At 44.3% G+C, this 24,461-nt stretch overlaps 1 protein-coding gene across 3 annotated transcripts in view; it reads right to left on the reverse strand.

The window, feature by feature from the left end:
* Window positions 1-1,185: 1,185 nt before the first annotated feature.
* POLR3H (RNA polymerase III subunit H) overlaps window positions 1,186-24,461 on the reverse strand; it is a 128,173-nt gene continuing 104,897 nt past the window's right edge. For all 3 annotated transcript variants that reach the window (XM_069652764.1, XM_069652762.1, XM_069652763.1), the window contains one exon: window positions 1,186-2,157. In XM_069652764.1, coding sequence (XP_069508865.1) covers window positions 2,104-2,157 — 54 coding nt within the window. In that variant the 3' untranslated portion in view covers window positions 1,186-2,103. The remainder of the gene's footprint in view (window positions 2,158-24,461) is intronic.

Consider the following 24,461-nt stretch of genomic DNA (forward strand, 5'->3'; position numbering starts at 1 on the left):
ACAATTAAAAAATTGCAGTCTAATAGTTAGCCTGTCAGGTATTCTGAGTTCGGCATTTGTCTTGTGCTATGCATAGACATCCAACTCTCGCCAGAGCTTGCGATGGGCAAAAACTATTCCTCTGCAACAAAACCAACTAGCACAGTCCGATGGGGGCATTTTGACTGACTCAGGAATGGAGACAAAGCTATGGCAAGCAGGGGCATCATGCAAATCACGTCAGACTCTCCCTACAGTTTGATAGCTTCTTTTATAACTAACTGCAAGCTTTAATTTTGGGTTTATCCCATTGTGTGATGTTAGGTTCTAATAACCCACTCTTAAGAAACTGCAAACCTGGCCCTTAAGTACTTTAGTGTACTTTGAGCGACATCTGGAGAAGTCACTCCTCCTAAATACTCCATCCTATAGTTGCTTACCTGCAATGTTTCCTTTTTACCAAAGCTATATAAAGAGTATTTTTTCAGAACTAGAACATTGCAGACATTCCCATAGCGTGTGCCATTACATCCTACCCTCTAATTTCTTTTAAACCTTGCAGCCCTCTTACGCATAGCCCTGACTCTTCATCCACACTTACCCCTTGGATAGTCAGGCAACAGGAGTAACCCTGCAACCAAGGAGTTCCTTAACTCTAAAATTAAGGTCTATGAAAATCTAAATAACAAGGCCCCTTGCCCACCTTCTGCATCCTCCCCACCCCGTAGCTGATGGTGTTACATTTAAATTGTGCCTTTCGCGGAGTACTAAAGGTAACATTTTGGTGGGGAATATTTTAAGTGAGTGGCATGGTCTAGGAGTTAAATTCAAAGGAATTAAAATTATTTATGAAATATTTTATACTCTCTGCTTTTCTGAGGAATCAGCTATACAAGGTCTTTCAAGTACTCAACTCTTTGGCCGCTCCTTTGTTGACCGCTCAACCTATGCCTTTTAACTCACCTGCGTTTTCATTCCGGTAAGTTACCAGGTAACCAGTTGTAATGGATGGAAAACACATTGTTCCTACTAATCTACAACAGTCAGCTGGCAGCCCAGATGCGAGCCATTAAAAATAAAACAGTAATATGGGCTTCTGCCTGCATTCCTATGAATTCTTGTTTGGCAGTCATCTTCTCTGAGGTATACACTGCCATGGCTGATATTCAATTGACCAATAAGAAAAACCAAAAGGTACTACTATGGTTAATAGCCAAAGTAAATGCATGCAATGCAGTTTTTATTTACATATTCTCTCTCCACTATAGAACTCAAAAATGTGCAACAGTCCTCTAGTATTTTACAAATCTATTCCAGAACGGGTGACACAAATGTGTAGCCAAACCATTGTGCAAGCTGACAATCGGCCGGAGTACAAGAATAATATGGCAGCTAGCAGTTAGAAAATCATAAGTCGGAGGGGTAAAATCCCAATTCAGTAGGAAGGGAATGCTCATAGTCTGTGTGAGAAGCAGTTAAGGAAGCAGAAACAGAAGCTGTAATGTAACTCAATTACATGATTTACAGTCAGAAAGAGGAAAAGGTTTAATGTAAAGAAATCCGTTATATGGGAACCAAAAAAATAATTAAAAAAAAAAAAAACTCCCCGATTTCCAGTAGCTTTTAAAAAGCCATGGATCTGCAGAAAATTCTTCTAATTCTGCCAAATGTATTTTCAGCTGCACTGTAGAAACAAACCTATTTTAATAATATTGTGGGTTGCTCACCAAGACCCATTCTTTCACATTTAAAAACAATGGATTGTCCATATAGACCATCCAGCCTAAATCACAGTAAATAACAGATCAATGATTAGAACGGCATGAAAAGAATCAAGCACCCAAGTCTGTTTTAGTGCTGCACACTTAGGGCCTAGAGTGTCATGGTAGTGGTCCCGCTTTCAGTAAACACAATACAGACAAGCTGAGAATCTCCATAAAACATCACCAATCTTGCTTCTCTCTCATAGGGCACGATCTGGGGCCTGGAATCTGAGGATGGTTGGGATAATGGAAGCTTTAAATGGGGCACAAGGAACACCATTACTTTTCTGCGTTTTCCTGTAAGTCATTCAGGTCCTGAGGCCCTCACTTGAAGATAAGATAGTGCCAGAGTTGTTGGAGGCTAATTGCTGGTCCACCATGACAGGAGGCCCAGGCCTGGCTCGCTAATGGAACCCTGCAAATATAGAAAAAGGATTATCAAGAAGGTGGTTAAGATGGCTCCAAACAACAATTAAAAAAACAAACAGTCTTCAGCAAAGGGAACAAAGGAGAGAACAAGTATCTGCCCAATGTCTTACTGCTACCAGTTTTGCATTTACAGTAAACAATGGATATAAATATAAGACTGGACCCCAAAAGAGAATTAACTATATCCAGATACAAGCCTCATCACAAAGTATATAACTAGGTAGTTTGTATTTCCAGCATCCTGACATACCCAAAGAAATAATGGTCCACATAAGAAGTTTGTTTGACTTAGTGATTGAGATAACTCAGCAGGTTAAGCACTACCTTCAGAAATCTGGTGGCAAGCTGCAGTTACGCACGCTGGGCCAAATTAGCTCTTCATGCTTCAGAGGTTACCACATTAAGTACCTTTAATATTAGTGAAATAGCAACTTTTATTTCAGTGCTTAGAAGCTGGAGAAATCTAACGTGAGGATATTTATAAAAATGTGATATCGGTTTTGATGGAGGTTCAATAACTTAAGTGCTTCTTTTAGAAAGCTGCATTAAAAGGGTACCCATTCAAGCTCTCTAGCAATGGCACTTATATAGGATACTTGGGGCTTCAGATAAGCAGAAAATCAGTTTGATTTACTCAAAAATCAGGCCAAATAAAATCATGCTCTGCAGATGGGCAGGAATCCAGGCTCCTTTCATGCATTCACCAGCACGGTCATGCTATAATGCAAAGTCACAAGATACTACTTGGTTACCTGACCTGAAGGGGGATTTTAAGGGACACTCGGTATTTAGGTCTGGCTCAAAACAGCTTTCACTAAACCTTTTGGAAATGTTTAGAGTGGGGTTAGAAGTGGGGGTGGGGTGGGCAGGCAAGGGAGAGAATTCAAAGTCATCCTTTATGCAGGACATACTGCCTGCGTACATTTGTGCCGGTGTCTTTATGCACGTGCAGCTGACTGTAGACGGTGTGTAGGACAGTTGCCAGGGGTAGTCGGGTGTGACTCTGCAGTGTGAGTGGATGCATGGAAATATGTATTGGTAGCTGGATGCACACATGTGTGAGCATTCTTAGATTTCTGCATTCATTTCCGTTAATGCCTGTGTGTTCAATATCTTCTCTTCCACAAACACACACTTCACAAAGGTGCGGTTTTGCAGTCAGAAATCATAAAACTCTTTCAGCTTCATGAGGATTCCCCAGGTTAAGATACATAGTCCACATGCAAGAAGCCTACTTAAGACGCTTTCTCCCAGGGGGGCAAAGCCAGATTAATAGCTGAATGTGAACTTGGGTCAAATGACGGGGAGGCAGTAGTTTGGTGGATCTGGAGCCTCCCTGGCCTGTATGTGATACAGCTGAAAGACCCCTTTTCTCGTTTGCTAGGCACAGGAAGAGGCGGCATCTATGTTATGGGGAGGGTGCGAACTGGTGTTCTCAGAGATGCTTTTGCCAAAGCCTGACTACAACTCTTTATTATGCTGCCTTGGTAACCCATAAGGGCATCTGTGCCCCTGAGTGAATTGTCTGACAGTGAGTCTGTGTTACAGGTTGATGGCAACTGTGTACATTTTACTTGGCCATACCACAGGATAGCATTTTACCTACCAACACCATTGGCTCCCTAAGGAGTAGCAAAATGGCTGCCTAATGTTTTTTCAGGTCCAGTGGTCCGTCATCGTCTCGGTGGTGGTCCAGTGGCTGCCGGGAGTCCATGCAACTCACAAAAGAGCATCACAGGGATGCCGCCAATATACAGAGGTGTTGCGCATCGCCCTGGGCGACAACTAGTCCACCAATGCAGGTACATGAGGGCAGTTGGGACTAGGAGGGACCCGATGTACAGCATGACCATGCCGACAGGGGAGAGGGGGCAGCGGGAGTGTCCTTCTACGGGTGGTCTTCCACAACGTTGCTCTTTTGAGAGCATCATTATGACCAATATTCCATTTCTTTTGTGGTTCTTGTTTGCGTTTCACGTCAGGGCCACCCATTTTGTATGTTTTGCATAGGTGAGACTACGGGAATTATTCCTTAAGTAGCTGAGAGAAGATGAGGACGCTGAGGAATCCTTGATGGAAGCTCTAGTGCAAACTCGCAATCGTCTTGAAGCTAAATCTCTGCTTCTCTGACCCGGTTTCATGCAATTCCTTACCCAATTCATTCCCTTTACCTGACAGAACAGTCGGATCGTCATCCTCAGCAGTTTTGTGTGCTCCCATGAAGTTTCTGCACCAGCACAGAAGTGGGAGCTCCTATTGTGCTTCTACATAATGGACAGCTGTGTTGCTCTCTTTAAGCTTGCTGTATCCGAGGACTTGTTATCCAAGACCTCTTAGGTTGTCCTTCCACTAAAAAGGTGAGGAGAACAATTTCCCAAAGGCAAGCTACCTATTGGTGTCACACACTTAGACTCAGGGTCTAGACGGGGATTTTTTCTCACATATCAAACACGGTCTTGTGTTGAAACAAATATCACAAGATATAACACCAAGGCTAGTCTTTGACCAATAATATATATTATTTTATTTAACTTCATACAATGTTGAGCCCAGTGGGTCCAAATATTAAAAGAACATAAAAAGCGACAGAAAATGCTCACAGTCCTGTTGGAAAACACGAAACATTCGTATAGATGATTGTATAGGTCAACTTGCTTCATACTACTCATATGTCAAACCTCTATTATTTCTCAAGGTGATGTTAGTAGTTCTATAAGTGACTTTTCAAACATAAGTATTTTAATAGTGAAGCTATTGCAAAGTCCTCAGTTGGTACAATGTGTGGGCATAAGCCCATCTATACAGGAAATTGTTCTCCTCACCACGTTCTGACCACATCCCACAAGCCCCTATCAAAAAAGTGGCCTCCTGTAGCTCAATAAATATCCCCCTTCCACTAAAAAGGACACCGTTTTGTCTTTGCCACAGTGCCAAAGTTGTCACCAGTACCTCAGATGACCTGCCTGTTCTGTGTCCTCTTACTTGTAAGGAAGGTATGGTATCAAACAGTGAAGACAGACACAAGTGATCACAGTTCAAGGGTGTTTATCGAACTTCAATGGGTTGGTTTAACGCCTATCTCGTCCTAAATCCAAGGATGGGAGCAAGCTATGACCATCAAATAATAATATACAGTCCTAGTGGAGTCTCTGTCAAAATAAAAGGGCCTATACTAATAAATCTATTGCCAATCCTTACTTCTAAATGCAAAATGTGTGGTACTACAATGTAAGCAAAAGAAGTGTTCAAGAAATAATATGTCAGGATAGTTGAGCAGTTGGCTTCCCCGCGTTTTCAGCACGGAACAAGGCAGCACGTCGGAGCTTCACACGCACTCTGGCTTCTTGGCCATGAGGAAACAGTTCGAAGCATAGGTATCAGCGCCTTCTGCCCAAGCCTCTCTCCAAATGACAGTCTCTTATCGCAGAGGGCCTGACGTAACAAACACCAAAGTTCCTTTCTTATCAGGATTTTCACGTTCGCAATTGGTCTCCCTCGTTCGGGCTCGAATCACGGATCCCCCTCGTTCAGTGTCTGATCTGTTCAGCACAATGTTCACGATTGGTCTCCCTCGTTCGGGCTCAGATCCCTTTAGCACAATGTTCACGATTGGTCTCCCTCGTTTGGGCTCGGACCACGGATCCCCTTCGTTCGGCTCAGATCCCTTTGTATCAAAAACTGAAGACTTTCGATTGTGCAATGGGTTTTGCTTATACCATCGCAGGACCACTTCGATTCACACCAATTCTTATTCTTTATCTTTTACTTTCGTTTCTGCCAATTCTCAGCTGAATATTTTACAGAGACCTTCGATTGAGCATACTTGCGCTGCCGGACAACTGTCACAAATATTTTATCTTCTTTGCCACAGTTCAAACATCTATTAGCCGTTAGGCTGTCCTCGCGTCTTTCATCACACGTATTAAGCAATATTTATCCTTGCTCTTTGTACACAATTTTGCCACTTGCAACCTTGACTTCAACACAGATCGGTCTTGCATTGGTTTCCCAACTCAATGGCTGTGTTGATCTTTCTTTGATCTTGGAGCCAAGGGCGGTACTATGGCGGCTGCTGCTTCTCTCCAACTTGGATCAGCCGTGCAGGAGAGCCCTGGGTATCGAAGACACACAATACAGGAGTCTTCTGTCTGTTTTCTTGGCCTTGTGCTCTGCAATCCGAAGGCGTCCAGAAAGTAACAGCTTTCCGCCCGAAAGGTCAAGGGCATCTTCCTCCTTGTGCACCCTTCATGTTTTGCCGTCTTTCATCCCTCGTTCAGCTGCCGTCTCGAAACTGCTGTTACTTTGTGTGCTTTGCCTCGCTCAGATTGTGCTCTCATGCTCCGCCTTTTATCTGCGTGGGGAAGTTTAATGGAAGTCAGGTATGAATGGTTACCACTAATAGCTTGACCATAGTAGTGTGACAGGAATAGGACAAAATTACTGAGGTGGAAAAGTCAAAGCACCAAAAGTCCGACCCCCATTTATTTGTATGTGTGTGTGGGGGGGTAAAGTTAATAAAAATGTATAGGTGTAAGATGGGGGTGCTGTGGGGGGGACCCCTCCCCCACATACATATAAGCAAAAAAAATGGAAAAAAGAAAAAGAAAAAACAAACAGACTTTTGGTGGTTGGACTTTTCCACTCGGTAATTTCACGCAGATCCATGGGACATGTCCGATACACGGCTCGGTGGGAGTCTGTATTCTCCCAGAGCAGGATATCAGTGTGAAAGTGTTCCTGCAGGAAAAGTGGGACTGGGGGGGGTGGATGGGTAGAGTTTCCATATATCCTATTCGGTAGGATGGGGTAAAGTTGTTACAGGGAAGAGGTATACTGCGTCTCGCCATCGGGTGTACCACTCCCAGAAGACCCCTCACCCAGGTGATCCTTCTGCACTGGTCCACCCCCAGGAACTGGATCCAAAAGCAATGGCTGTGTCCTGGCCACCTGGTGGACAGATCCCCGAGGACTAGCGTGTGAGACACCTTCTGGTTTCTCACATACTGCTGCGCCTGAATCCACCCATTTCAGTGCCAAATATTGGTAATCATTTGGTCCCATTTAACGTTATCCATCCTTCCAATGTCAGAGGGGCCGTCTGCAATCCTTTTGTATTCGCCAATCTCTGTAAGGCGGACTGTAGCCACAGTCAAATGGTAAATCAGATTTGTAGACATTTATGCAGCGCCACAAACATTCAGCAAACAGTCGCAGTTGAAAGTGAAAAGGGTCAAAACGAGCTCTGGAAAAGAAAGCAAAACGTCATCAGCATACAGATATGACTGCACTGTGGCCTCCTAAGGCTAAGTCCCTTGATGTATTTTTGTATTTTTATTGAACTTTTAGAACGCTTTACAAAAGAACATGCTGTACAAATAAGTCAAAAATGAAACTGAAGCCATTAAACCGATAGAAGATAGGATTTCAGATGACTCAGGTGATAGAACGTAGACACAGAGGATGAAGAAGTGCATAGGAGCCAGGAGCGAAAACGAGAAGCAGCACAGGGAGGATGAGGGACCGACAAGAGGAAAAAGAGAATGAGAACCAAGAGCTCGATGAGGAGAATAAAAGGAAATCAAATACACTGATGATACTTGGTTTTTATATAAAAAGGTCACTCCAAGGCGACATGAGACATCTTTGGAGTGCTTACAGGACACTGAAGGATGGCCTCTTATTTTTTTAAACTGCACCCTTCCAAGACTGAGTTCTTGCTATCATTTTCACTGACGACCTTTTGTAGATTGATGAAGCAAACTTCGAATGGATTGGGTCCTCCCACATATTCCTCATTTTATGATATTCGTATCCTGCCAGCTTCGCTGCTTCGGAAAAAGAATTCTCGGCAGAGGGCGCTGTGCACGAGGTTGTGGCGTCGATGTCCCTCGTCGGGGTCCGTACCGCGTCGACGTCACCATCAGTATAAATAGCTTGTGCCTTGCCCGTTAGATTCAGTTCCGTTTTCCAGATTGCTTCGCTCTCAAGAACGGCACGCTTTGAGATTTTCTTCAGAAAATGTCATCTTCTTCCACCCCTTCTACTCCCAAGACGGGGTTAAAAAAAATGTATCGGCTGCGGATCGAAGAGGTCGATTACAGATCCTCACCGCGTTTGTCTTTGGTGCCTGGGTTCAGATCATGGAACCGGCGACTGTGGCTCCTGTTAGTCGATGACGGAGAAGGCCTGTGAGAGGAAAGGTAAACTGGCGGTGGGATGGAAAGCTTCCAAGGCCTCCTCGAACACCTCGTCATAAAGATATAAGAAGTCAAGGGATTCGAAAGAATCAGATCGTCAAACACTCTAAGAGATTGATCTTCCTCTTCAAAAAAAGTTAAGAGGGGAGACAGGTCTCCCTCTTCTTCCTCAGATACATCTACCGAATTGGTACGATGCCCGACTAAGTCGGATTCCCCAAGAAAATGGAAAGATTTTAGAAGGAAGATGATGAAGGTCTTTGAGAATGCGGCCTCGACCCCCTCAAAGAAGCCTCAAAAGAGCCAGACCCCGGTCGCTCTGTCGAACGACACAGGGATGTTGGGAACTACTGTGGTAAAACCCAGTAGTATGGGTGAAACTCGAAAGTGTCCAGTCGACGTTAAATCGAAGATTCATCGAGAGTTGAGTGTTTCCCCGACACCATATAAAAAACAGAAGTAGTTGAAACCCTAGACGATGGCATGACGGCTTTGACATCAAAGCCAAAAGCGTTTGATGCCTTTGTCGAAAGACATCATCAGTGTCTTCGAAGACTCCTTCGATTCCATCGAAGGTTCCTTCGATTCCTTCGAGCCAAACTCAACAGGAAAGGAGATTTACTCCTTTACCTAAATCAGACTTCTTTAAGTCTATGTCTTCTATTTTTGAAGAAAGTGACGCTGAAGATGAAGAGGTTTCTCCTTTTGGAGTGCAATATAGTACTAGAGAGGTCCCAGAAGAATTAATTGATCCAGAATCAAAAAATGAGAGACCTGTGTGATACCCTTCACTCTGCTAGTGGCGTTGATACATCACCTGAACTAGAGTTTGCAAAAACTGACCCTGCAGAACATGCAGATTCAGGGGACAGGAGCCTAATAAATAGAGTGGTTGAATACATGGGCTGGGGTAGAGCCTCACCCACTTTTGATCAGGATGATATGACTGACGTACTTGATCAGGGCCCCCAGAAGGATCCAGTTCTCCCCTTCCATAGGGTACTTTAAAGAACGGTAGAAAAAAAACTGGGAAGTTCCTGATACAATTGCTGCAGTCAACAGTAATTTTCCGAAGAAGTATGGAACTTCTGGTTCAGATCCTGATTATTTAAGCAGGTATCCCACTCCAGAAAGTCTGGTTATTCAGGCTGCAACTTCCTCAAAGCAAACAGTATATCCATCTATCCCCCCAGATAGAGAGGATAAGAAGGTGGATGCTTGAGCCCGTAAGGTATTTACCTCGGGTAGCATGGCTCTCAAGTCAACTTATGTCACCTGTACTCTGGCCAGGTACACCCATACCCTGTGTGATTGTATAAAGGCGGTGGCTGAACATATTCCGGAAGGCGAGGAAAGGTAAGGCTTCCTGAATATTGTCAAAGACGGAAAGGAGGCAATGGGGGAATGTCTCCAGTCTGGACTGGATACTGCTGATAGTAACAGCATATCCACGGCTGCAAGCATGGTGTTACGCAGATTTGCGTGGTTGAGGAAGTCAGGGTTTGCACCAGATGTACAGGCCAGACTTCTCAACATGCCTTTTGATGGCTTGAGGCTGTTTGGTAGTAAAGCTGATGAAAGATTAGAAAAACTACAGACCTCAAAAGTGGTAGCTAAATCTCTTGGTGCCTCCATGCGACAGCCTCAGAAACCTTATTCGGGTTCATCTTCCTGGAGAGGTCGTTCTTTTCAATACTACTCTTTTGGTAGAGGAAGAGGGCAGGCCATTCAAAGAGGTAAAAGAGATGTTCCTCGTAGAGGACGAGGAAGAGGTGCGAAACCAGCCTCAGGAACGGCATCTTTGCCCTCTGCCGCTCCTGCAGCCACCTCCAAATCACTCTGAGGCCTTATCACACAAGACCCCGGTGAGAGGCAGAATCTCACAGCATCTGAAAGAATGGCAGGGCATTACTCCAGATGGTTGGGCACTGGAAACAGTAACTCAAGGTTACTGCCTTCCTTTCCTAAAAAGGCCTCAGGACCATCCACCGGTGCAATAGAACAGGTACCTGTAGCGAGAGGAACAAGGGTTGGTACTCCCCCTACTTTCTCATTCCAAAGAAGGACAGAGGATTGAGACCCATTTGAACTTAAGAAACTTGAACAAGTTCCTCAGGAAGGACAAGTTCAAGATGGTAACCCTTTCTCAGATCCTTCAGGCTCTCCAACTCGAAGACTGGTTGGTATCATTGGACCTTCAGGATGCTTACTTTCATGTGCCAATCCATCCCAAGCACAGAAAGTACCTGAGGTTGGCGGTTCTCACTTTCAGTTTTGAGTTCTGCCATTCGGGCTGACCTCCGCCCAAGGGTTTTCACCAAACTGATGGTAGTTTTGGCAGCGGGTCTCAGGAGAGGGGGGGATTCACGTCTACCCCTACTTGGACGATTGGTTGTTCAGAGCACGTTCTCCCGAACAAGCTCAGGAACATCTGTCGATCACCTGTCACTTCCTTCACAAACTGGGCTTCTCGCTCAATATCAAGAAGTCTCACATGAGACCATTCCAAATCCAGTGTATCGGAGCAGTTTTGCATACTTCCTCGGGCAAAGCCTCGCCTCCCGAGGTTAGAGCTCTCCACATTCTGCAGATAGTAACAAAGTTCCAGAATGCCCAGCATCTGCCGATTGTCTGAGGTTGCTCGGCCTCATGGCATCCTGCATTTTTCTGGTACCAGAGGCCAGATTGAGAATGAGATCCCTTCAATGGGCCCTCAAAACTCAATGGTCCCAGTTCTCGCGGAGTAGGTCGGATCTTCTGCAAGTCCTGAGCGCAGTTGCTCAGGATCTACTATGGTGGGCTTGCAACAACACCATCCTCAAGGGAGAATCTTTTTGGCAACCATGGCCGGAGATAACAGTAGTGACGGACGCCTCACTCACGGGATGGGGAGTCCACACCAACGATCTGACAATCAGCGGTTGTTGGTCTCCATCGGAGTCCAAACTACACATCAACCTATTGGAGCTGAGGACAATCAGGCTAGCACTGAAGGCCTTCCTGCCCTCTGTACAGGGAAAGAACGTCCTGATAATGCAGACAACACTGTGGCCATGTACTCCCTCAACAAGAGAGGAGGCGTAGGTTCACTACCACTGTGCAGAGAGGAAATGCAGCTCTGGTTCTGGGCAATACGAGAGGGAATATTTCTATCGGCAGTTCACCTAGCCTGAGAGCAGAACACGGTGGCAGACGCTATGAGCAGGCAGAGCACAGTCTCCCACAAGTGGGAGTTAGCTCAGAAAGTCCTTCTGGAGATCTTCACCCTTTGGGGAACCCCTCAAGTGGATCTGTTCGCAACCACGGTAAACCGGAAGTGCGAACAGTACTGCTCAAGGGAATTTCCTCCGAGAGGAGCTCTAGGAGACGTGTTTGTGGTGGACTGGAAGTTTCCACTTCTGTACGCGTTTCCTCCTGTCCCCGTGATTCCTCAAGTAATCAGGAGGTTGAGAAAGCTCAGGAAAACCATAATCCTAATTGCCCCGGATTGGGCTAGGAGGACGTGATACCCGGACCTTCTGGGTTCTCCATCCAGAGGTCAAAACACTCAACCTTCACGCATGGTTTCTGAGAGGTTGAGATACAAGGATTGGGATCTTCCGGATGACGTGATGGAGATTTTACTTTCGGCCAGAAGGCCAGCAACAAAATCTTTGTACCGTGTCGATGGAACAAGTTCAGTAACTGGTGCAAAGATAAGGATGTGGACCCTTTTCAATGTGGCAACCCAATGATGCTTTCTTTCTTATTGCATTTAGCCAATCTGGGTCTCCAGATCGGAACAATTAAAGGATATCTAGCTGCACTGTCCATTTTCAAGCGCTCCTAGGAAGAGGTTTCTTACTTCAAAATTCCATTGATAATTCAATTCCTGAAAGGGTTTACAGACGTATACCCTCCAGTCCCTTTTCATGTCCCAATTTGGGATTTAAATCTAGTACTTAAGTTTCTAATTTGTATAATTTTGAGCCTCTCCACTCCTGTCCCTTGAGGCTTCCAACATTGAAGACTGTCATTCTTGTGGTCTTAACATCAGCCCGCAGGGTTAGTGAAATACAGGCTCTCTTATGTAAACCTCCATATACTACTTTTTATAAGGACAAAGTGGTTCTTAAGGTTAAACCATCTTTCTTACCAAAAGTAGTTTCTGACTTCCACTTGTCACAGAAAATCATATTACCAACATTCTATCCTCCTCCTCATTTGGGCAAAGAAGAACAGAGATTGCATAGATTGGACCCTAAACGGGCTCTCACTTTTTACATTTCAAGAATGTCTAAATTGCATCAGGATGACCAACTTTTTGTAGGTTATACTGGCCATAAATTGGGATTAGCAGTGACAACAAATTAAGAGAAAAGCACACCCTTCTACATGCCAGAATACTGGTTATGATGTTCAATCATGTAGAGCTCCTGAGGCTCCTCAGATCTTATTAAATGTAAAGGGTGTGGGGGAGAAAACAATTGACTCTGGTGTCACAAGTCAGAACAATACTGAACACAGTGGAATTCCTATCAGTAATAGGAACTCCCGTCTCCTGAACACCATAAAGTAATGGAAAAATAATTTTTCCAATCAATTTTAAAGAGTCTCCTGGGTAGTTCCATTTCTTGATTTCACCATTCAAAAATAGAAGATTAGTACATCTAGTATTGACATTTTCAAAGTAACTCAATTATAATGATTTCTTCACATCATTTATTATATACAATCAAAATCTCAGAAAGGGCTTTTTCAGATAAATTCAATTTTATAAAGAACAACAAAGAATCAGGCAAAATAGTCAGAAAAATGTCAGAAAAAAATAGCACTCAATAAACAAATCAAATAATTAGATACAGAGCTCTACACGGTTCGAGGGGTATTGTCTCTTCTTCAGGAGCAAAATTAATTCAAAAATCTTTTTGAAGTTCCAAATTCTTTCTTCCTAACAAAGTTTCCCAAAACAGTTCAACCACTTTCTGTTCAATTTCGCTGTGAAATCATGAAAATGTCATCTATTGGCATCAATGTTCGATTTAAAATGGTGACCTGTGAATTACATAGTGAGTATATTAGTAATGAGTACTCTTGTATATATTGTTATCACTGGAGAATCAATCAGTGTGGTAAGTACCTGTGCATGGGTCAATCCACTATGGATTGTGTGGCTGGAAATGGTCTTTCTTCTTTCAAGTGCTAGCAATAGAGATGTGGCACTAACAATTCCTTCTATTTTGTTTAAGTGCTGCACCTATGTTTTCAAAAAACGAATGCATCATAAGTGTGCATCTTAATGGTCGTATATTCAATTAGTTGGACTACAATAATGGCGAGAATACTCACCATTAGGTGCCTGCAACGCCGAAACGGCTGCGCTCAGTGTCCCTGTGACGGGCTCCCCTCATTTAAATGGATGAGACGCTTGCAGGGTCGTTGTGTCCTTATGTCCAACTTGTTAAGTTTAGGATTTCAGATTTATTAAGGTTATCCCGAAAGCCCGATGAGGCCCCATAACAGGTCTACTCCTCTTAAATCGCTGCTAGAGAAGTATGCAGACAAGATGACATCATCAAAGTGACCCCCTGCATCACTGTGTTAGCCCTAACTATTCTAGCAAAGGGTTCCATTACTAACGCAGAGGGGAGAGGGGGCACCCTTGCCTATTGCCTCTTTTTAGGACCAGCGAGGCCAACAACACTCAATTAACTCGGACTCTAGCTGTGGGCTTCACATTCATAGCCGAGATCCATCGCACAAAGTTGTGGCCAAAGCCTGATCTCTGCAGTACTTCCCTCAGAAATGCCCAGTTGACCCGGTCGAAAGCATTGAGCGCCAATAATATGGTAGGGTCTCCCCCCGAATCTCATTGTCTTATCTATTAAGTATAACAGTTTCCTCACATTGCCAAATGTTTGTCGGCCCTGTACTAACCCGGTCTGATCATGGTGGGTAAGCGACAGGAGCATTTGCTCCGGTCTGCGTGCAAGTAATTTCACAAACACCTTCTCATCTAGGTTTAGTAAAGCGATGGGGCGATACGACCCACATAAAGTGGGGTCCTTCCCTGCCTTATGTATGATGTATATATATGCCTAATTCATTGTGTCCGTGATTGTTCCCGATTCCAGGAACAAGCTAAAGGGCGCTGCCATTGGCTGCAATAGCTCTCTGCTAAAGACCTGGTATAACTGGTCTTTCAGGCCATCAGGGCCTGGTGCTTTATTGGGCTTTAGAAGCTTCATGGCCACAAGAAGTTCCTCCACCGTGATGGGTTTAAGTGCTCCCTTTGCTCTGCAGTGATTTCCATCAGAACTGCCCCTTTTATATACTCCTCACTTGCGCAGTTGTCTGCGTACAGCATCTCATAGAATGCACAGAAAGAGTCTGCAAACTCATCACTACCCAGTAGCAGGGTACCCCCTCAAGTGTTTCGTATGGCTCTGATGTGTGCCATAGCCTTCCTAGTTTTTAAGGCATGAGCCAATCATGTCAGTCTTATTCACCTTTTCATAGCAAGTGCGTTAAGATTTAATAACATGCTCTTCACCCTATTTGTCGCTTAAGTGTTTATCTGTCCGCATAACAGTTATTTGCTTCAGGGTCCTAACCGAGCCTCCCTCTTTGCATCTTTCGTCGATGCTGTGAGAAACCGGAGGGTATTCCCCGGAGCGAACCTCATGGAGCCTTTATCGAGGTGACGAAAGAAATCTCGACATGCTCAGATCCCAGCCCTGGGGGCGAAAGGGCATCACCTAGGTAGGGGAGCCCGGGGTGGTGTTCGAGGAAATGCCCCAGGTGAAATGCGGTATAGTGCCAGAGAAGGAGAGGAGGGCGCGAAATCTGAGGCTTTCATGGGCTGTATTGCATCTGCCTCCCTTCCTCCCTCCCATTAGATCTCACCTGCTCAGATTCAACACCCCCTTCTGTACGTAATCAATCCTCCAACATTACAAACCCGGTTGCACCCAAAAAGCACAACTCCCAGAATCCTTGTTTCACCGGTCTCCATTTGAATACTACCCATCTTTCTTCTTCCCAGCCCTCCGATTATTATTTTTCGCCCTCCGAACCTGATCAGACAAAATATTATGATTCCCACAATCCCCTTTGTTCATTTCTTGATACCAGCCATTCCCGTCCCTCTGATTATAATTTTCCGAATTCTCACAAACCCTCCTGCTCATTGCACAAATCCTTCCCTCCAGAGGTCACCACAAACCCTAATCCTAGGGTTATAATTCCCTGTATCACCTTTTTCCCTTCCGACCCTGTAGGATACCTGGAAACTCTACCACCCGCTTTATCCGACACTCCAACACCCTCCTTTTCCGACACAAACACTTTTTCCTGAGACACAAGACAACAGACGTGTAATAAAACCATTTACTTGACATACCCCAACCCCAGCGTTAGGCAAAGTCAAGCAATTAACCTGAACCACACACACCTGACGGCCCTTTCCTTTCCCCACAGGGATAAAAGGTGGAGTAAAAGAGCACAGTACAGAAAAGACAAGCATGGCAGGCAGCATGACAAGACTGCTAATCGTGAGTGGCAGTTCAAGAGGAGGAGAAAGACAGCAGGAATCGAGAGGGTGGCGAGGATAGAAGTGACCTTGCCCTTTTCGTCCCAGGCCCGCGGCACCTTCGTGGAAGAGAGCCTAAGACTGCAAACAATAGGACAAGTGTCTTGCAGCAGATGTCACCGGTACACAGGGCAGGCCTGCGCCGATAAGCAGGAGCGATGGAAGCTCCCGCGACCGTGGTACTGGCCTCGACTCCAGAGAAGGCGAAAGCCAAGCGGTTCACTCTCGTGATACAGTCACTGGCCACTTGGATTAGACACAGATTGGGGGATGAGGGGAGAGCCGATAAGAACCGGGCTTTGTTGAATGCGACTTGCAAAGTGGCAAGTTTGAACCAAGTTTAATGAACTGTGTAAAGTGTTAAGGGAGACCAGCTGCAGAGGGAAACCAGCACCACGTGGGTGCCATCTCGAGAGACTTTAGTCGATCCTCATCTGAGCAAAACTACAAGTACCAGAAGGCCTTAGGAGAGCCTCCAAAAGTGGTCAAAGTGTTCATACAGGAGGTCTAATAAAATCCCTGTACAATCAAAAGACTTTGATCTATAAACTGTGTGAAAGAAAGGGAAGTGAATCCCGTATTGAGAGAAAGCACACAAAGGGAAGTGTATCCCGCATTGAGAGAAAGTAAAGCATGTAAGGGAAGTGAATCCCGCACTGAGAGAAAGTAAGGGGCGTGAATCCCGTAAGACTTGAAAGTAAAGTGCATGTGAAGTTGGCAAGAGTGAACCAAACCTAGAGATGCCAGAGAAGAGGGGCAAAGTCTAAAGTCCAGAGAAACAGTATGTTCACAGACGTGAACACACTGAGGGATGTCCATTATGAACTGTTTGAAAAGAGAAAACAAGGGAAGTGAATCCTGCTAAAGAGAAGAGGGATCCAAGCCCGACCGAGGAAGATGCAGGGGTTAAGCGATCACCCAAAGTTCAGTAAGAAAAGTTTTGGGTCTGAGCCCGACCGAGGGAGATCCAGGGGGTGAAGCTATCACCCAAAGTTCAGTAGGAAAGGAACTGTTATATCATTTGTGGAGTTGGATACGTGAAGGGTCAGTGCCCAGAAGCGGGGGACCCAGGGGTGAAGCCATCACCCTACGTGAAACTGTGGTTAACAATTGAGAAAAGGTCAGCGCCCAGAAGAGGGGGACCCAGGCTTGAACCAATATCATCCTAAAGAACTTTTTTATTAAAGGAACTTTTGTTTTGTTGTTTGAAGATGTCAGGCCCTCAAAGAAAAGAGACTTTCCAAGGGAACGAGACTTGGCCATCGAGGCTCCTGATAAACTGGAACAGTCTATGTTGTCTCGTGCTGGGAAAGCTTGAGTGTGTGCTGTGCTCCAAGATCCCACCTTACCCCGTGCTCAAAACGTGGGGAAAGGAGACCGAGGCTACCACATCCCGACATATTATTGGAGAACACTTCTTTCTTTTCTTGAAAACTATCCCACACCCATTTTTTGTATTAATTGTAAGGTTTAGCAATAGGTTTCTTAGTATAGGCCCTTTTATTTGACACAATACCACTAGGACTGCCTTATTTTTAATTTGATGGTCGACACTTGCTCCCATCTTAGATTTAGGTTTAGCATAGGCATTTTTCCAACCTGCATACTGCATTCATTGTTCAATAAACACCCTTGAACTGTGATCACTTGTGTCTATCTTACTTGTTGCCACCATGAGTTCCTCACAATGCTCAGTAGCTCTTTGTGGAGTATCTCTTCAGTTGAGCTAAATGGGTGCCCAAGGACAGAAACGTACCCCATATTACTGCCATAAAAGCATCCCATGTGTTATTGAAAGAAGTGTCCCCGGTAGGTTGTCTGTGAAGTACTCCTTTGTGTGTGTCACAATTTCGCCTCAGATTATTGGGTCTCTAAGGAGATGTTTGTGGGAGGGGGGGGGTGGCCGGGGACGGGGGGGACCAGGTACTTTGCCCGTCATCTTGTTTGTCAAGGGTCGTGTGCAATATGATTGCTGCATGGTCCGAGATCATGATCTCCCCTCACATTATGCGAATAAAAAAAAAAGTCTACATTGGTAACCCAACTTCTGCTGGCTGCCAGAATCACTGTTAAACTGGGTTAGAAGAGGTGAGAGGGGTCGATATTGGCATGATGGCGAGTATGGGATATTCTGGTAGCTGAGAAGCAGAGAAGGTCACTGCCTGCATGAATAATCAATATTTAAATATTTGGTCTCCCTTTATAAAACACGGTCAGAACTTCCGCCCCTTACTTTCAAACCACCCCTATTAGCAGGCTACTCCTTGCAGTTATGTTTGTCGAGGGCAAGGGGGGGGGGGGGGGGGGGGAGGGTGAAAGGTATATGTTATCTTCACTCCTACTAGGTGGGGCAGGAATTGGGGTTGTTCTTGTGCCAGGACATTGTTTTTGTATTTGTTACTCCTGCTGACCAGGGTTTTTGCTACACCCATTGTTCTCTGTATGTGTCACATATTTATTTAAATAAAAAAGTGTTGAAGAAAAAAATAATCTTCATTGGCTTCTGCTGGGGCGGAGATTGCATTGTTCATAAAGCTATCCATTTCCAAACTCCTTCATATTTGGCCAACAAATTAAAAATGTCTGGAGGCCTCTGTAGTCAGGACTCCTTACATATTGACATTTCTATAGTTAAATGCTCAATTTCATTGAACAGATCATTTTTTGGTGCCGCCGTTGCTCTTGGATTGTTCTTCCACCGGAAATTAATTCGATTTTCTAAAAAGCATGAACAACTTGATATTGGAACATCATATATTACTTTTAGCGAATTTTCTTGGTTTTTGTCTGTAATTTGTATCATGCAGTTACTTGTATTTTTATTATTCTTTGTAATGTTTTTTCATTTTCTTTATATGTTTGATATTACAGCGCTCCGATGCATTTTTATGCTATGTTCACGCTTTATAAATAATTGTAATAAAGTCCCTATGAGACAATCTGTGTCTAATCGTAGTGGCCAGTGACTATCACGAGAGTGAACAAAAGGGAGCATCAGCTCCCTGCCTGGTTCAACAATCCACAGCATAACACGCAAACCTCCACCATGCAGTACAGATCGAAACAACGGGGCTGTGTATAGCATATGAACAACAAACACCATCCTAAAATCATCTTCAGTGTCACAGTGGCTATCAGCATCTGGGTTAAGAAATGATGACTAGAGAAAAAGCTTGTTGAGGAGAGGTTAATGGGTTTCTGGGACATGAGAGATAAACTGATGTTGGAAGATAATTGGTTGAGCTTTAAGCTAGTTCTTGCAACAGATTTAAAAAGGACAACATATTCTCCAGCACTCTTTGCATTGGTAATGGAGGCTCAGGGCGAATGGCCCAGAGGGAACCCCCTGTAGACAGGATTTAGTTGGCCTTGCAGAGGAGAGGACAGTCTTATATCCATTCAACGGCTTTATCTTAGCAATGTGCACATAGTGACACTTGGAGCCATAGACCCTTCTTCAAGCATGCCACTATTCTTCCAGTTAACAGACATATATTCTCTTGACTTGGCGCTTCCTCACATTATCCCCTTGCCCATCTTCCCTTCTAAACGTTTGGAATGGGCCGGTTACTCTCTGCCGTCTATCTGGATCCAACTCGTTTATCCTCCCTACACCAGGGTTTCATCCTTCTCACTGTATGGAAACTGCTCTCCTGCATGTCACACATTTCTCCACTTCCTATTGTCTCTCTAAACATTCTTCCCTTCTTAATTCATCGGATATTTTGGATACCGTGCATCATTCTATGGTCTTCTTTCTCTTGGTACCTTTGGATTACCTCTATCACTAGCCTAAGTACCCAGCTTCGCCCGGGATGTCTTTTCTCAGATTTGATTTTTTTCTTTTTCCACCATCAAAGATGAACCAATATTGTTGTTTGCCACAAAGGTAAAACACGATACACTTTAATTTCACTAATTAATTGAACACCAAATATTCATTTATCTCAGATTAAAATTCTCACATGGTGTTTTTACATTATATTCCAAAACATGATTTAAATACAACATTGCCTTACCATACATACAAAGCAACTCATCTCAGACAAATTCAAATTTCTTTAGAGTCTGTCGCTTTCAATTCATCTCTTCAAAAAACAAAAATATAATAAATCCTACGACACAAGTATACAATATATTGCATATTGTTATATTGTCTTGAGGACCGCAGATTGAAAGCGAAAAAAGGACAGAAGAGATTGGATGCCACTAAATTTGATAACCTCCACCTGTAGAACACCCTCTAGTTGAGCAAAAATCCACCAAGGCTTATATAAGGGAGAGGTGGGGTCTCCTCAGCAACCTATGACACAGGTCCGCCCCAGCACCCCGGCCAATGAAGTTACACATGGTCCCAGAAATAGTATCCTTTTTTCCGACACCGATTGGTAGTCCATTACCAAAAACTTCAAAGATTCTGTTGCAGTGCCATATAATCTACACAATCTCATCTCCGACAGAATACCACACTTGGGGCCCATTACCTCCAAAGTGGGAAGACAGTAAACTTCACGTTCCATTCTGGAAGTAAATTTCCATATAATCTCGGGTGTTTCGTGGGAAGGAACGCTATTTCATAGCCTTGTATATTCTCAATATACCTGTATCTTGGAGATTTGTTATATTGTCCCATCTTTTAATCCTAGCCTTTAACACCCTAGTCAGACACAGGGGCTTATAGATCGAGCGCCTCCATGAATCTACCGCACTTCCTCTTAAGTTTAGCCAGAAAGGGATTACTCCATTTAGTCATGTGAGCAAACAACAAATAGTGTCTGAGGGTCCTCTGCTGCCATCATCTTATAGCAAAGGGTAAGGGTGTGTTTCATGTGTTGGGCCCACCACGACACCAGACCCAACTGTAGTCTAATCAGGCTCACCGGGACTGCCCTTGGCAGACAAAAAGTTATTTTCAGTAACCTCAATTACATAATATCAAAGAACTTCCTGTCCTTAGTCGTCGTTAGTTCACAGCCATACAGGACCAGAGCAGATATCTTAGCATGGTAGAATTCGATAAATGGGAGGAGGGAGAATTTGCACAAGGTTGTTTTGATTCTACTGGCCAGTGAGACGCAGGCCGCCACCTTCACTTCCCTCCTCCTTTCTTCCCTTCATTTTAAAGGCCAAACCCCAAATATTGCAGACAATCGACCTTTGTGAGTGGGGAGTGATTTATTCTCCATGTGCAGCTCATCTGTTTTCTTTTTTTCGTGCAATATCTTGTACATACAAATTGTACCTGGCTGTCTCAAACAGATGACCAGTGGAGGGAGCACAGATGACTAGAACCTCTTTTGAAAGATTCATGGGCGATGCGTGGACCAGCGCCGCTTTTCTTTGAATAATTTTGAAGAGGACTGTTAAGATGGATTTCTATAATCTATCCGGGTGGACAGATTTTAGGAGGCCACCCTAGCTTTGATGAACAGGGACCCATTCAAGGTAGTGTGGAGCGCAGTCAAGGATTAATCTCAGGAGAGTGCGACAGTGGTCAGAGGCCCTCAGTGAGTCTGATACAGTTAATTATTTAAACCTTTAAAACACACTGAAAAAAGAAGCTAGAAGGTTAGTATCACGTAATACAAATATATACAATCACCATTAGGTTCACTTAATCTACATCATCAAATAACTTAGTCAGGTAATGCAGGTAAGTAACGCAGATGCAGTAAAATGATGGAAACCAATCACAAGTACAATATCCTAACTTTAGAAGTAAAAACCTTTAGATGAATGGGGCCTTGTGCCAAAAAATTAAAAAAGTCAAATGTACCAAAGCACTGTTTTCAAAGGTACGAGTTCTCTTAAAAAGGGTGCAATGGGATTGTGGTGGTGATTATTTTAAAACTAAAACTTTCAATAACAATTTACTAGCAGACAGGTACGTTGTCTCCATTCCAGACCCAATGCTAACCCAGGGGCAGGTTACTCAACCCAGGTTAGGTTCGACAACCAAACGGTGAGTGGGAGGGAGCAAGGAGACAAGGCACTTGTTTCCAATGTAATCCTATGGAGAAAAAGAGCGACAGGTAGGTTGGCACCGTTATGCTCAATTACCCCCTGGCTCAGATTTTCCCAGGGATCACAATGAGTCTGGAAAGGGGGCTGGGGGGTCGTCACTTGGAGCACAGGCTTTTGTCCTTTGTTCCAGTGAGAGGTGCCATGGGGTTGTAGGTTCGAGGATTCTTCTTGCCGTTGCAACTGCTAGATGCAATCCTCGTCGAAGAAGAAATGCATATTTCAACGATGCAAACCTCTTCAGGACACTACTCTGGATGAAGGAAGGCGAGTTCCAGCAACGATCACCATTTGCAGGCAACGACAGGTGTCCTTCCAGTCCCAGAAGCTGCTCCAGGATAGGTTCCCTTTCCCTTGAAGATAGGAAGCTGAAATCTCGGGAGAAGGCGACGTGTGGCACAAGCTGGCGACCACCAAAGTTCCGGGCTCGAATGCGTAACGTCAACAGTTCTGGCTAGGTAGCCCACGAGAGAGCTTGTCAAGCCACCAGTCCAAGGGCTGACGCACCAGGGAGGGTCTTCAGAGATCAGGCAGAGGAGCAGCGCTTCACCAGGCGACGCTGGAATGGATGCTGGGCCACTTCAGGAGTAGTCTTCGGGTCATCAACCGGCTGCTCTTCTTCAAGGGATTCTGGACACCTGAAGTGGCCCCTAGGGGACCCTCGCGTATGGAAACAAGGCACAATCACCAGACACAAACTGATGGACACAAGGTTGTATTCCCAAAAGCTAGGGTTTATTGCAAAGCAAATAGTCTCAGTTGGCCAACTGGGTCTCACGCCCATGCGACGTGCGTCTTCAGACCCCGAGGCATGCAAGAGAGCGAGCATTGTACAACAGTTACATATATACAAAACGGGCACCTTACAATCAGTAGTGACATATTCAACACCGCCCATAATCTATTTCCTTAGAATTGGGTTCGATGATTGACAATTGTGACAAGTATGACACTTTCAGACATTTATTTAGCAACAGTTTACAATTTCGCGAGCCCGCAGACACAATTCTTTGTTTTAGAGAACACATTGTTCCTGTTCTCGCAAGCAAGCTGCGTGCAGGGGAGAGACACATTCCAGGCCTTGCTATCTTCTAGTTTCTATTCGTGTGCTAGGGGTCAACTCGCTCTCCAAGGCTCTACATGGCTCAGGGAAGGGGGCCGCAAAGAAGTACATAATCCAAGCCATTAATTGTTAGTTTCTACCATTTCTACTGCATGAGCGAGACTAGCTAGCACCTGTGTAATAATTAAATGCCTTGTTGCTTACTTCCAAAGATTTGAGAGGCAGGAGACCGGGCAATGCTGTCTGGGTCGCCAGCGTTCTGTTTCAACAAGTATCTCGTGGCCTTGCTCTATGCATGAGCAACAATGTAATAGTGGAGCAGAATAAGCTTTCAGCAAGCAGTTTTAAAAGAAGGCAAGAGGCAAAAGTTAAAAACAAAATGGCGACTTCAATCACATCAAAATGGACGCACTTTAGTCAAGCTTATGGACCTGTATTTCTAATACTAAACACATGAGGCGGTTGGTCTTCGGCCAACAAAATACATTGCCTACATTACTGTGGGGCATCTACTTTTTCTGGACTGACAAACCCTCCTTTTGGCCGTATGCCAAACGCCTCACCCATACATTGCATCCTCTTCTGACCAAGTATCTGATTCTGAGTTTCGCATACTATTAGTTTCCTCCTTGTTATCAATATTGATTGACATGAACTCTTTTACTGTCTTCATTTCATGATTCATTTGAGTATCTAATTTAGTGATGGTTTTTTTGTTACCATTTGTGCACACTCCTCACTTATTTCAGTGCAAATTATAGGTATGCAGTGTATACAACAACAACATGTCATAAAAATACCTAGCACTGCTACTAGGATCGCAACTAATTTCCATTCCCATGAGCATAATACTTCCCAGAACCAGGAGCTTATGTTCAATTCCCAACTTCCTTCTGGGGGGTGGAGGTCAGAGCTCAAAACATGCAAATTTGTTATTGCTTCGAAAATCATAGAGGAGTCGCCACACAAATACGCAACATGCTGATCCCACGATTTTACAGGCTCTCCCACGATCAACCAGAATTACGTCAAGAGCCATCCTATTTTGGAGTGTCATTAATCTAATTCCTTTTTCTTCTAATGTCATATTATATAATATGTCCGTTGTTCCATTTATTGTTTTCTCTAATATTCTGGACAGCTGTCTTATATTATAGGAGTTTATTGCTTGGCCCCAAAATGGTATAATGATTTTGCTATGTCTTACGCGATTAAACCTCCTCCTTCATTTCGCCGTGGTCTTGACCTGGACAATTTGGCTAGGTCTGCTGTTTTTGAAAGAAACACTCCCGGGAACAGAAGTCCCAAATAACAACTACCTCCCCAGTTTCTAGGTAACCAGGGATACGCTTTTTCTCCACATATAAAATAAACAGGGTCACCTACATACACGGGTTCTTCCTCCCTGTCAAGGAACGCTATATTCATACATCTAGTAA

Source organism: Ambystoma mexicanum, chromosome 3p (genome assembly GCF_040938575.1).
Source record: "Ambystoma mexicanum isolate Mex_15411 chromosome 3p, UKY_AmexF1_1, whole genome shotgun sequence".
NCBI classification, from domain to species: Eukaryota; Metazoa; Chordata; class Amphibia; order Caudata; family Ambystomatidae; genus Ambystoma; species Ambystoma mexicanum.